General features: G+C 38.8%; 1 protein-coding gene across 13 annotated transcripts in view; it reads left to right on the plus strand.

Moving 5' to 3' along the window:
- cacna1c (calcium channel, voltage-dependent, L type, alpha 1C subunit) overlaps positions 1–15023 on the plus strand; it is a 187927-nt gene that overhangs the window by 39489 nt on the left and 133415 nt on the right. Inside the window, exon 1 of one of the 13 annotated variants that reach the window (XM_048156331.1) lies at positions 1849–3139. The exons of the other annotated variants lie outside the window; for them this stretch is intronic. Within the exon in view, the coding sequence (XP_048012288.1) occupies positions 3082–3139 (58 nt within the window). The 5' untranslated portion in view covers positions 1849–3081. Of the gene's footprint in view, positions 1–1848; positions 3140–15023 lie in introns of those variants that run through there. 13 annotated transcript variants of the gene reach the window in all.

Below are 15023 nucleotides of genomic sequence, written 5' to 3' on the forward strand. Positions count from 1 at the left end.
TTTATTCCACTACATTTGTGATGAGTAACGCAATTACAAATTACATTTTTCATGGCAGCTAACTTTTTCTGCAGCAGTTTGTTTTTGATATAAAGAAGCGATATCATCATCTAAGGGCATTTAAGGTACTATATCTTTTGCATTTTGCCTTTACTCACCCAAAACTTGTCAACAAGGATACTTTACATGAATGTGAGTCCATTAGCAGGTAGTTGCTGACCGCAGATGTTTTATTTATTAGATGAGGAAATGACTGCAGCTGGTGATGAGGCTCAAACCAGCTCATACAGTAGACTTAACATTTTATTTATCCGCTATACTGACAAGACCGTTTTGAAGGATATCGGTTTACTTAAGACCTTTTTGTGCACTTGAGCTCAACTGAGACTTGAGAGTTTGTAGACGTTTAAAAGGTTGTTGTTTTATTTTGATTTTAGAAAATACTCTTGGTTTCTCATCTTACAAATCAATTGTGTCTTATTTTCACTGGCATGTCTCTCAGGACTAGTGCATCCCTGAGCCTACATTCAGCATGAGTAAAATAATTACTGTTAAAATCAGATACTCTAAGACTTTTACTCAAATCGTACTGGAATTGGTTACTTGTAACTTGTAGTGGAGTCATTTTCAATGTAAGTTATCTGTACTTTTACTCAAGTATGGTTTTCAGGTACTCTTTACACCTCTGAATAAACATATCAAGTCTCACTGCAAATAATGCATTTTTACAACTGCACTAGTAGCCAAATATGCTTTTGAATGATGCTGCGTTCACAACAACTGTCATGCCAGCCAACACAACATAAACAAAACATTATATAAACATTAAGGTTACATCAGGGAAAACCTATAAACTGAATGGTACTATTGTGCCCTTGAACAAGACACCAGGGTTGCTTCAGGGTGACTGTCAAACTAGTCTTTCCCATGGTCTTTCCCAAATCAGTTTACCATCTAAAGGACAATTTACCCAACAACACTTTACTCTTAAGCCACTAGGGGGCATCACTACACAATGACTCGTAATTTATCATCGTTCTCAGCAGGATTTTAAACCTTTTCCAGAGAACACATCAGCCCGTGTGCAGTTTGTAATGTTGTTAAAAATAATCTTGAATTTATGTACACGTGTATGTTTCAGCTGATAAAACTTGCCAGAGAGATAGTAGACTTTATCAATTACCAACCATTTACCTTAGGGCTAAAACCTTTCTGTTTTGTACACTTAATTATCATTACATGGAAACAAATGGGATAAGAATCAGTACAGAAAGGAAGTGGATGTGTCGCCTCAGTTATGTTTAGTTAATTAGTAAATTAATATAATTATAGTGTCAGTACAAGGATCATGTAGCCTGTAGCTGTAGAGCACGACCTGTTGTATATCATATTCAGTGTGCAGACAGACATGATTACTCTTGTCATTTGAAATGTTGGGAGGACATTTGCAATCTTTGAAGCGGTGAATGAACCAGTTTCCTTTTTGTACCATTGCCCGTGATTCTTTGGATCCCTGGATTCCCAGAAGCTCTTGATTACAGGGTGGCACTTGTCAACAATTCCTCTGTGCTTTGTATAAACATACCAAAGTTAATCAATTATTTGAGGATGCTGAAGGGAAATCATTGACCTCTGTCATGAACTTTTGTTCAAAGCCAAATTCAATCAAAGAACTTGGCCGTAGATTGAACGTCCATGAACATGGAAGCCTTCCTTCATCCAGGGGAACATCTAAAAAACCTGCAGTTCGGAGTGTGTCGTCTTCCCTCTACATGCAGTATGATTCTTCTGACTGATTGAATATTAAAAATTCAATTCTGATGCACAGAGAGTGAGCGCAAGAGAGACAGGATAATCTGGGGCCAGGGCTGTCTCTTGGGACATGTGAAGTTTTCTCATGGCTGGAGGGAGGGACAAGGGAAGGGCCTGCTAAATTCGTACTAGGCCGTTTGCTGATGAAAGATTCTCAGTCATCTTGCAGAAATTCCCAGGCCCCCATCGTCCCCTTTATCAGAGCCCGCCAGTCCTCAGGAAGCAGCTTGTCCTGCCATGTGAAGATCAGGTCGGTTAAAGCTCAGCTGAAGGGAAAAATCAGTCCGACACCTGCTGCTGGGGAACTCCACATTCACCCATTCAAGTGGCATCCCAGCAGCCAGCAGGAAGTGGATAATGTCTAAACATGGTGCATGGAGCCGTGACGGTGAGCCTATTTACACCAGATTCGTTGTGGTACAAATCACCTTCTCAAATGATTCTGGACTGTAAAAGAGATTGAATCGCTTCACTGTGCTAGAGCTGATTTGACTCGATTTTCCCAAGTTTGCTTTCTCCCTCAAGAGATACAGCCCGTGTGGAAAAGCGTGGAGGATTTATTCTCCTTTCTAGCGCAGTCACATCTGGAAGCAGTCAGGGAGTCTACAGGGGAGGGGGTTTGGTCGTCAGATCATTGCAGAGAGGCTGGTGGTGTGCGCTCTCTCTCCGCAGGGCCACAGACTGACTACTCCCCTTTCTCTCCAATATGGACTGGACGCGGCCGATTCTGCACTCTATTTCCTAACGAGGCGCGACGCAAACTACGCCTGTGTTGTGGAACATCTCAGATGGAGTCGATCATATGCGAAGATTGAAGCCCGTGAGATCTGGAATATACACACCTTTTACCTTTTGCTGCGCTTTCTGAAACGGTCTCTGAAACTACGCCCGCTTTTCCTGCGCTTCTTCTGGCTGTTGCAGCATCCTTTTCGAACCGTTTCCGAGCGAATCGCGCCGATTTGATTATCGATTATCAGCAAGCGGCGCTGGTATCATGTTTCTTAGGTAGGGCCCGGATGTTCCAAAGATGCACTGGTTCGTTTTCTTAGGTGGTTCCTGCGAATATCCTTTCCTGATCTTTAGCTCCATAATGGGGATCAGGTAATATTAACTAAGCCGCAAGAGAAGGAATATCTTACGCTTTGCGTTTTTCATTTTTTTTCTCCCCCCTTTTTCTTTCATTTCTTTCCCTTGGGTTGTTTTTTCCTACCCCCTTCTTTTTTTACAACCTTTTCTTCATTCACCTTCGGATAAAGCTGGACCACATATATGGTAAATGAAAGCAAAAACATGTACATACCGGAGGACACCCTTGAAAACCATCAAGGTAATTTCTCTATTTGTCTTCCCTCTGTTTGAAAACTATGTGTGTGTGCCATATGGATGTGTTTGGGGGGTGTATGATGAGTGTGTTGGCATTATCATGGGCATGACGCGGGGGTGTACCCGAACCTTTCCATTTTCAAACACACTATGCGCACTGAAATCGCTTTTGGAGGACGATCAACAAATGTCATGTAATATAACCACTCATGCCCAACTGATATTCTATTATTATTTTGGAGGGAAATGCGTATATGTAGTTGATGAACTTGTTGGTTGGCTCGTTCGGCGGCTTATGGACACGCCACGGCTTGATCATGTATCATGTGGTCACAGACGCGCACACAGATGTCAATCGATTATCCTGTCAGCTGCTTCAGACTTAAAATGGCCTTTTAATCATTTTGTGTGGCCAGACTGCATTGATCACAGCTCAAATGAACTCGGGGTGGTGTCATCGGCGCATCAGTTCACAGTGATTGTTCTGTTCAGAGCATCTCAAATGGTGAAAAGAAGCACTATCAGTCATGCCCCCTCATTCTCGTGTGCATCTGTTGAATTTCCCTTCTTGAGAGACAGCTGGTGTGGCGCAGCAGTCTCCACAGGTTGCGTGCTTCTAACGCTTGCGAAAAGCGCGGAGCCTCAAGTCTTTTCCCTTTACAAGATCCCCCTCCATCCAGGGCCTCCAGCCGTCGCCTGTTGGCGCCGTGGCAACGGAGCTGCCGACCCATAGCAACAGCGCGGCTCGCGATAAGCCAGCTCCCCGCGCGCGCACCTGCCGCACCTGAGTGAACAAACGCATCCGAGCAAAACCTGTAAATTGCGGTCAATAATGTAGCTCCGCCCCTTCAGGCCCACTGCACATCTGTCATGCAAAAAGCTAGTTGATTATGACAACTGAAATAATGATGTTTCTTTAGCGCTGTCTGTGAGGGACAGTTTCATAGCCTGTTTTTCAGTTGAATAAACTGACATAAACACTTTGTTGGTATTAAAATAGAAACAGTGTGACAATGATGGGTAAAGGCTCTCGAATCTAATTTTAGATGCTTTGTTTTTGTCAGCTTTGACGTTTATCTTTGATCAGCATGTCTTTTTGTTCTATTTAGATTTGTATCTCTTGATGTTGAAATATCACAACACACTAGGCTATAAAAAGTGGTAACCTGCAGTTACAGTAAAGAACTATTTCTACTTGATCTTACCCTTAAATTTACTTTTGTTGGTTTAACCTAATATATTTAGTTTGATTCAGTAATGTTAAGTAACATTTAGATGTTTAACATGAAGCACATTTTTTAGGCTATCACTTGTCAGTTTCTTACATGTGCTCTCAGTAATTGTTTGCTAATTAGAAAAGTTTTGTCCCCAATGACAAACAAAGATATCATAAGATATCAGTCTTTATAGACCAAACTGTTTAATTCTGGGTGAAGCCGTTCACCTCCTTATGGGCACTGTCATGTTGCGATTGCATGACCAGCTGTGTCGTCCAATAGATTGTTACTGATAATGATTATTAAAATAATATCTTTATTTTATAAAGTGCTTTCAGACACTTCACAAAGCATAAATAAGTATGTAACAGCCACTGTAGAGAGGGAAAAAAGTACAAAAGCGCAGCCATCTACCAACAATGAAAAAAATCATTAAGATTAAATCCGAGGATGTAAGATGTTGTAAGAATAAGAATGTTTTATTAATGTTTTTAGTATGAGACGGGAAAAAAACTGAAAGATAAACAAACAGCTTTGTAAACAACTTCATGCATCCAGACCGACAGGTGTCAGTGTAAAGTCCAAATCCACTGGTGCTATTGGGACAAATAAATGCCTGTTAAACCTGAACAAAAAACTTACTGTTTGCACCTAACTAAATGATTTACCTAGCCTTTACTAGACTGCACATTTGTGACCTAACAGAGCAGGATCTCCATGGTGGCCTGTAGCACAGCAGATGTTCATGTTTGTGTTATGTTGTCGTCTACTGCTGTTGAAAAGGACTGGCTTTCAGGTAAACACAGCCTCGGTCAATCACAGGTCCAAGACAGAGCGACGTATCACAGCCAAACATAAACCTCTTCTGCTGTACAAACACTCAAACAACAGGAAAACGGAAAGCATGTTTTGTGCACTATGATACACCGTCACTTTCTGGAATGTTAAATATGACTCATGAAGTGCTTGAAAGTTTGTGTTAGAACAAGCAGTTACTGAGACACACACGCATACATGTTTTTCTAAGATTTTTTATTCTGCAGTTGAGGCAAAAATGCTGAATTAATGCAATCATTACTGATGCCAATGCAATGATACCACTGAGTTTTCGATATGATGTCACACCAGTCATTTATGAGGCTTTTATAGAACATTGTTACAGTGTAGCACGAGGAGACATTTACGAAATGGCTCTAAAGGTTTTGTTGGTGCTTAGTATGTGCATTCCTTTCTCTTTTGCTCTTTTTCTCTCTTGAAGGTTGTTGGTTCCCTTGATGCTCATTGATTGAGATTTTCATTGGTAATGAGGGTGGCATTATCTGGCTTCTTTCCTACTTCGGCTTTGTGCCAGGTTCATTTGACAGGTAATTCATGTCATTAGCTAAATGAATATGTTTATGATAGATTTCAAAATGTCTGACGAGCCTCTAGGACGCCATCTCGGATGACTCTCTGTCTGACAAGCGATCTGTCCCATACTTTTCCTTCTTCCTCAGAGCAGTGCAGAATAATCAAGCATTTCTTGCTTCTGTGCAGGTCACCAAAGTCCCACTCAAGTGTACACAGGTTGTTAGATTCCTGGAATACGTTTGCTAATGTTGTTTGTTCAAAGTGTTGTTTAATATTTACTTAACAAATATTTAAGGCAGCCAAACTTGCATCAACATAAATCCTTCATGAGCACGGTGAAGCTGAGAAAGTTTGTTTATTGCCGTGGCTGCAACTAAGAGCATCTGCCGTCACACAGAGATCGTCTCCAGTTTCTTGCCTTCCTCGTTTGACTTTGTGTATTCTGAAATGCAAGGACAAAGATGTGAATCTTTACAGAATCAATTGATTTTGGTTCCTCTCTAGATATAAAGACTCAGCCACTTTAGCCTTTTATATATAATCACTATTTAATCATTCACTTTTGACGTGTTGAAATGTGCCAAAGTGTCTTAGGATGCTAAATTAATGAGGCTGCATTGCCTGCGAGACTTCTCAATCTGCAGAGCAGTTGGTGCTGGTCACTGTGGGATTGTGGGACACATTAGGTGTCGTAACAGAACAATCACAGGAGTGCGTTTGGTCTCAGCAACACTCAGGACTTATTAGCTGTCTGTGAAAACACGCATGTAGAGCACAAATCATCTGTTCTCACTTCTGCTTTACATCAGTGCTTGGGTTTCTAGCCAGTGTGCTTTCATATATGTTTACTGTATTTAAATTGATTGTGGCATGTTACTTTAATATGTTGGTAATCACATTCTGAACACTAAGTAGTCATTTAGCAGATGCTTTTATCCAAAGTGACTCACAGTACACTTGTTGCTTAGGCAATCCCCCTGGAGCAAGGTTAAGTGCACTATGGTGATACTGCACGGTTTGCTCTTAATACACCCAATATTATGGAAAATACTTTTACTAATGAGTAAAATATAGTTGAGTTGCTGGATTTTTAAAATGGTTTTAATGCTTTAATGTTGGTATTTCTGTAAACGGTGAGCATTTTTACGAAGAATATATGACTAGTTCTTGTCTGTGAAAGAGTAGCTATGATGCTAGGGTTGGTGGCTGGCAATATGCTGTTGTTTGGCCACAATGAAGTTATTTTTACCATGTTACTAGGGTGTTGTAGGTGGTTGCTTAGTAAAATGTTGCAATAATATTTTACAATGTTACTGTTTTTATTCTATTTTTGATCAAATAAATGCATAATTTTGATGAGCATAAGAGACTTTTTTTTTTTCTTTTCAGAAAAACATTAAAGGCCTGTTCACACCAAGAATGATAACTATAAAGATATAGTTCTAAAAATCATTCTAAATATAAAAGACTGTCCACACAACAGCTATAATGATATAGAGAAAAGATATCGTTGGGATCACTTTCAGAACTATTTTATCCAGCTGTTGAACGATAAAACACAGACAGCCAATCAGAATCCATTAATTTAAGAGCTGGCGCATTTAAAATGGCAGACAACTTTGCGGAAAAGTTAATCTCCAAGGTCCGGAAAAAGCCACCACTGTTTGACAAGTTAACCCCCCTTTTCAAGGATACTTTAAAGAAAATGGTTATATGGCAAACAACTGGTCATACCTTCGGAATAAATGGTGAGAAGAAAACAGTGTAACATAAATTTGCCTCAGGTATCCAGCCCTAGTTTCGATAACATTGTCTTGCTTCCTTTGAAGTTGCAGTGATCAAGACTAGGCGTTGTTTTTATTCTACTATATTGACTTAGTCAGCTAAATTCTCTGTTAGATTAGATCGATTACACTAGCTATTCACTCGAAACATAGCATGCTTGAGGACATCTGCTGGTTAAAGCCGTGTAAATGCAACAAGAACAGCAAAAACATGTTGTAAACACTTTGAAACTGCAGCGTGTGAGCTTAGAATAAACAGAATAAACTTAAAATAAACTGTTATCGTTCATTGGAGTGGATGCAAATATATTTATCGTTGTAGTTATCGTTCTTAGTGTGAACGGGCCTCAAAGCTTCTTACTTACCCCAACAGTATTTAGCTCTCTCCTTTAATATGAATATATGCTTCTTTTTTTTCTTTTTCTTTTTTTTGCTCATCAGGTGAAAACCATAAATATAAACGCTTAAAAAAATAATAGCACACTTCCTAAACAAGTTAGAGTTTTATGAGTTAGAGCTCATGTTTGTAGCACAAATGATGTTGTAAAAGTTTCATGGCAAAGATCAATACTTCAAGTTAGACTCCCTACCCTTAGACATGTAGCCTACACACAAACATATGCATGGAAACACTCATGTTTGATGTGTGTACACTCCACCCAGCTCATAAAACTTGTGTGTATGTTTGGTCCTCTTCTCTCAGTGCCAGTGCTCAGTGTCAAATCCAGAGCAAGGAGAAGTAGATAAATGGAAGAATGACAGACTGCATGAATAAATGCGTATATGTTAATAAAGCAGAAAACAGCTGCTTGTGACACATTGGCACCGCAGGCACCTTCAGCATTATGGGAAATAACTAAAGCCCCCCGTTAGCAAGTGAGTCAGCAGCGGGTCACGACATGGGAGTCTAATAACCATCTCTCACTCCTCTGAACTGCAGTCCCCCTAGCAAAGACTGTACGAGTGTGTGCGAACTCGGGGCAATCTGTGCGTGAAAAGGTCTGGACTGCGCTAAACGAGTTGTGACTGGTCGTAATTATCACTGTAACGTCAGTTCATCATCTTAATATTTCATTGGTAACGGTTTCCATATGAGAAGCAGTGTTTCTGGGAGATTTTTGGAAATACACTTGGATTTCGCACACAGTCTTTAATCTTTAACTAAATCTGCCACGTCCTTTGAGTTTGAAATGTTTGTCCAGTTCAAGTAAAAAGCTCTGTTGTTGACTGTGCACTGCGTCATACTGTATTATTAACACATGGATAATTTGCACTTGTTTATTGGTGAACAGCTCCTCGTTTAAATGTTTTACTACATTAAGTATAAAATGCATCATACAGTCAAAAGTTAAAATTTTTATGGGCTATACAAAAATTTAGGAAACTAGATTTTTACATTTTGTGGGAAAAAAGTGAGTCATGCTTATCCATGACATATTGCAACTGGTTGCCAGTATCTTGCTAATGTGTTTGTGTGGTTTCCAGGGTGTGCTGAGTGCTTTCTAGGTGTTTTCTTACTAGCCGCCCCCCAAATGTGACCAGATATCCTAATAGAATCATGACAGTCCATGTTTTACAAGCTACATTGCATAGACAGCATTACAGGACTAGGGCTGTCACTAACAATTATTTGGGTAATAGAGTAATCGGTCGATTATTTTGACGATTAATCGAGTAATCAGGTAATTTTTTAATCAGGTAAGTCCAACAATAGCCTTTAAAATGACAAAATACATGTAATAACATTATTGTGGCAATAATAATTGGTTCAAATAAAGTATATAGATGGAGTTTGAGATGCGCTCCATGCATGTAAATGGCAACATTGTATCATGAAATGCTATGAAACACAAAGCATGTTAGAGACTTTATGGCCTGGCTTCACAGTCAGAACTTAGATTAAGCCAGGAGTAGGCCTTAGTTAAATTAGGACGTTCAAGTAGCTTTTTAAATGTACCTAAGAAAAAACATTACTGGTGTGCATCTTGAGAAAAAAACAATTGCACTGACATATTTTAAGATATTTTTTGCCGGGTAATCGACATGGGTAAATTGCAATTGATGTTTTTTTCAAACCGAGTACTCAATTTTAATTGAGGAATCTTGACAGGCCTAGTCAAGATGTTGTTTGTCTGGATAATTAATATTAGCTTTCGTTTGATTGCTATAAATAAATATTTTAAACTGACATTGCTGTGATTCATGCTTTTTTTTCTCATAAGAAACCAGAGGCAGTGTGATATGTGCCTAGAGTAACAAGAGTAGATGGGTTAGGTAGTTCTTTGACCTCTTAACAGCAGTACTACATAAAGACTGTTCTACAGCAGTAGTACATAAAAACTACATCTGTTGTTTCTTCTTCAATTGAGGGGTAAACTGACAACATCCGACGTGCCCCTGGATAATGATGGAACTAAGGGCATCTTAAAAACTTTAAAAGGAAAAAAATTATACTGCCTTAAGTGTTGTAGGAAGTCACACTAGATTTTGACCCCGCAAAATGTCTAGGGACACTGCAGCGGTTGCAAAATGACTTCATATTCTGCTGCGTCTTTTTAATAACATAATACAACACAGGCACATGTGCAGATAGACCCCAAGTGGTGCTCAAGCACCTGCCCTTTTGGCCTCTGACTAGATAAATGCCCTTTTTGTCTATAAATTTTGGCCTTGGCATCAATTCTCTGTCAATTCTCAGCCTGTGCCACACAACGTATTCTTAATAATTCTGTGAGACCGCACAAAACCCTCCCACTCTCCAACATCCCTTAATTGTCACAGGCGCCACAACGCTCGTGAGCAGCATCCACGTCTCACAGACCTGTTGGTGACAGCCAGGTAATGATCGTGTTTGCCCTAAACTTCGACACTGTTTGTCACTGCTGTGAAATGTAACCACTATTAAAACATCTCAATACAGTCAACCTAACTTAGACATTAGCCCACAATTAAGCTTAACAAGCAAGCTAGTCTGGCGTTGACGTAAAATAGCATTGTGCAAGGTCGGAAATGCTATCAAAATGAATAAAAATGCCCCTAAAATTCAAGATATGAATTGTCCTTGTATGAGTTATTGTAATTTCTGTTTATAACATATAATTAAACAATATCAAATGAGCAAGAGTGCTGTTTCTCAAATATCAGCATGATTGCAAAATGTGATATTCATTTTATACAACGGATCGATAAAAAATGTTGATTATATGAATTGACAATTTTTAGACACGTTTTCAATTTTGACTGTTTTTTCTGTTTTGCCAATGAAAATAGTTTCAAACAAAGCAGAAAAAGTTTTGTCTCTCAGCAACACACAGCAGCATTTCGTTCTTGAATGATTCGCCATTTTTGAACAAATCGGGTGAGTCAATGATTCAATGATCCATTCATAAAGTCAGTAGACACTTGCTTCATGTAGCTAAGTAACTGCAGTGTAAATGGATTTTGATAAATGGTAAGATGGATTTTGTTAATACTGATTTCATTTAATTAGTATAACAGATATATGCAGTGGTCTCCAATATGGTGCCCACAGAGAGTCTGCGAGTTGCCCACTAAGCACATTCTATAAATAGCCCCAACTTGCAAGTAGAGATCCACTGTTCAGGGCTAAGGCGGAAAAAGGCAACTTTTTTTTCATGCCGGGCCGGCTAAAATTGGTTAAAGTTCGCACTGGTGCTTCAAAATTGCACAACTCTCTTTGATTATGCACTGTCATTTGTGTTGCGTACGATGGCAAATGCTCCAGAAACGAAACAAAACTGTGCTACCTGTTTGAACCGCGCAGTGCGGACCATTTATCAGCTCGGCCCAATAAACCGCGAGCCCAGAGCAGGTATGTTTACATGCGGGCCGATCTCGATCACGTGACCATTATTAAAAAGAGCTGCGATATCCAGTGAGAAACGTTTTAATACTGAGCAGAATTCTCTATCTCTATCTCTCTGTGATTTAAACTAGTTTAAAGCCAGATGAAACAGCGCTGACATTCTCTACAACACTGACACAGCAAACAGGAGAAACATTGTGCCATGGACACAATTAAATGTGGTATATTATTATTGATTGTTATTATGTTAATATAGTCATGTATAAATGTATTAAATGTGTTACAGGAGACGAGTAACGGAATATAATTGCAGTATTTTTTGTTATGAAGCTATGGCAGTTTTTTTTGCATTTATATTATATTAAATGTGTTTAGGCTGCAGTTTTTCATTAAAAAAATAACATAGTTTTATAGAAAACATATAGTTATTCAGCAAATATAAAGTAGAATCAAGGGCTGTCGAGTCCCAAGTCAGTCACGATGTCAGAAAATTTAAATTAGGTTTTTACACTTCCTACAGATACTGTTACTTTTGTTCATTTAAATAAATTTACATGTGCATCCCAACTTAAAGTCAGTGCTTTAAAATATATATTTCCATGAGACAAATTATGTTATGTTTACAATACAATAGTAAAAATGTAATAATTATTAGTTTCGGTCCCCTCCCCCAGTGCTACCAAATCAGGTGCTGGGGCAACCGTCTGTAGAATTTGGTGGCACTGGTGCCAAAATTATAAATGTACATATTTCAATATATTTTTAGAATTTTTCACGATTGATTGTTGAATAAAAAAATAATTTAAAATGCTTGTGAAAATCATTCATTTTTATTGAGCTAGGAGATAAATCAAGATATTTATCAAGATATTTATCAAGATATTATTTCTTTGACATATGATGGTGATTAAAGTAAAGTAAAAGTGTGAAACTTCTTCGCTTGAGCTTCCTGTCTCCCGCATTTGCATGTGTATGAATGGAAGTCAATGAAACGAAAAGTAAAAGTTTAGGTTTGGCTCATCGTTGCATGTCCAAAGATCAGACGAATCCAGAATATTTTCAAGAAACGCTTTAATCTCCTCTTGAATTGCTTAAATCACCTTACTGTTATTTATAGGCTGTTTATTACAACAAAACAAGTCTTCATGAAATGAAAATGCATCTTATTGATCTTTTTGTGAACAATTCACCTATGCATATGACCATATTTTTGACCAATTGAAATATCACAGCTAGGTCTTCTGGTAAAAGAAAGACTTCTGGAGCCGTATTCACAAAACATTTTATCTTACCACTAAGAGTTCTCCTAAATAGCAGTAAAAGTTCTTAGCTAAGAGTTTTCTCTTAAAACCTATTCACAAAGCTGCTGAGACAAACTTTGCCCTATTCAAATAAAGATTTTTTAATAAAAATGTTGACACAGTCAAAATAAAATGTTGCCATATTGTTGCCATAAAGGTTTTAAAAAATAGGCTAAGTGTCACCAATTAAACTAGTATATACAGTTAATTGTCCACCTCTTGGATATCTGCATCTTAAGAGAATGCAGAATTCAAGTGACAAATTATGTTTTATAAACAAAGTTTGGGAAAAACACATTCAAACGGTCTTTCTAATCAGCTTGAGAGATCTCTCCGCCACCCCGCTCCTCACTCTCGGCTGGGGATATGGGGAGAACTTTGGGTTTGGGCTAAATTCCAAGCTAGGAGGCCTCGATCTCCACAGCACACCAAATATATATTTGTATATCATGTGTAAGTGTGAACTCATGAAAACCATTGCCACAGGTAATCAGAGAATATTTATTTATTTATTAAAGATTTATTTTTGGCGTCTCATCAAAGATTTAAATCTATAAATCAAAATGTATTGCATTTATGAAGAAAAGGTTCAGCACCTAAGGCTCTGTCGCTATTGTCTCAATGGTATTCGGTGTCTTTGGGTGGATTAGGACTGTTTGTGATTTGGTCTTAGGGACTTAGGAGTCCTCTTGACTACTCCTAACGTTTCACAGACTTAGGAGCTAGTTTTAACGCTAAAATGCTTTGTGAAATACTCTTAGAGCAAAAAATTAGGACTCCTAAAATTAGGACTGACACGCCCATTATTTTTAAGAGTTTCTCCTAAATCGTCAAGTTAGGAGCTACTTTTAGCCTTAAGATGTTTTGTGAATACGGCCCCTGGTGACATGACGTAACTTCTCCAATCATTTAGTCCGCTAAAACCCCTGTCCCTTTACAATCGGCTGCAAGCTTGCTTTCAGATCTGCCTCCATCCGATCAACAATGGATGTCTGTGCCCTACATTTTTAGAGTTTCTCTGGGATGTACATCACAATATGGAAGAAAAGACCATTACTACTTCTGTTCCATAGCAACTTTAGGTTAAATTTAGGTTAACCAGGTCGATCTTCCGTTTTATTGTCCACCAGGCAAAGTCAAGTTAGATCACTTTAGTCAAGTAATTTTAACACAGTTTGAGGTATTGTGTCTGTATATAACTTTTGAAGTTTAATACTAGAGTTAAAGGTAGTGTTAATTCCCAATAATAATATAGTTGTCCTTGCCTGATAATAAGTGATAAAAGAGAAAATGAGACTTCATGTGAGATAAAGAGTTGTGAAAGAGTTAAGAGGGCTCTTTTTTCTCCTCTAAAATGTGGGTGGAAGTGTGAGTATGGTTGTGTATGTAGGCCAGGCCTGATGCGTTTGCTCTGAGTGAATATCAGATCAGCTCCCTGCAGACTGCTGTCTCTTTTAAACCCTCAGTCGTACAGCACGCTGCCTCGCTCAGGATATTAACCAGCACCGTGAATGATGGAGAGAAAAAGAACCAAATGTTGGCCCACAGTTGATTTTCTTCTTGTGTCCTGTGTTGGTTTTGCAGCAGATACTGTGTGGGGTGTTGAGTCACATCCAGAGAGCAATAGCTAAAGGTTTGCAGATCTGAGGTGGAAAGAATGAATGTCAGAAGGTTTAGCGGAAAGTCTGACCTTGGGACATGAGAGTGGGGTCTTTTGTGTGGATGTTTCCGGTCTCCTTCTTACCCCATCTCTTTCTCCTCTGTCTGTCTTTAGCTGGTCCCTTCTGCTAGCGGCCTAGTTTAGGTGGTGCTGAATTCTCAGTGTAGGTTGCATGTTTAATTCATCAGTTTGAGCTTCGCTCAGCTATGAGAGCAAGGCTTTATGGGTCTGACCGGCACTCAGAGTGCACTTGGCGATAGTAGCACATTTATCACATGGCCTTGACCTGATCTAACTCACCCAGGTGTCCTCATGTGCACGGGATTACAGTTATTCCCCTCACCTGGGTCTCATCGCAAGTTTCATAATGGTTAGTGTGAGCTGAGATTTGCTCTGGTCTATCAAGTATTAATTCAGCTGCCATAATTCCAAGACAGCCTCATGACAGTTTGTAACTATTTTACGCTTTGCCAGATTGGTGGCAATTACAGTATTAATTTGTACAATGAATCTCATTCGTACTTTTTCGTACGACCAGCAATGACAGTTATGTTTAGGGGTGGAGTTAGGGGTGTGGGTTCATGTCTAGTTTATTTATTACAAATTGAACATTTTCCTATGAATCACATCATACCAATTCATTTGAAGAGTACAATACTTATATTTTCTCATGAGATTGGATTTGTCTCATGATAGTTTGTAAGTATTTTACGATTTGGTGAATTGTTTGTGATTACGAATTTGCACATT

This window comes from Megalobrama amblycephala, linkage group LG14 (assembly GCF_018812025.1).
Source record: "Megalobrama amblycephala isolate DHTTF-2021 linkage group LG14, ASM1881202v1, whole genome shotgun sequence".
Taxonomy (NCBI): Eukaryota; Metazoa; Chordata; class Actinopteri; order Cypriniformes; family Xenocyprididae; genus Megalobrama; species Megalobrama amblycephala.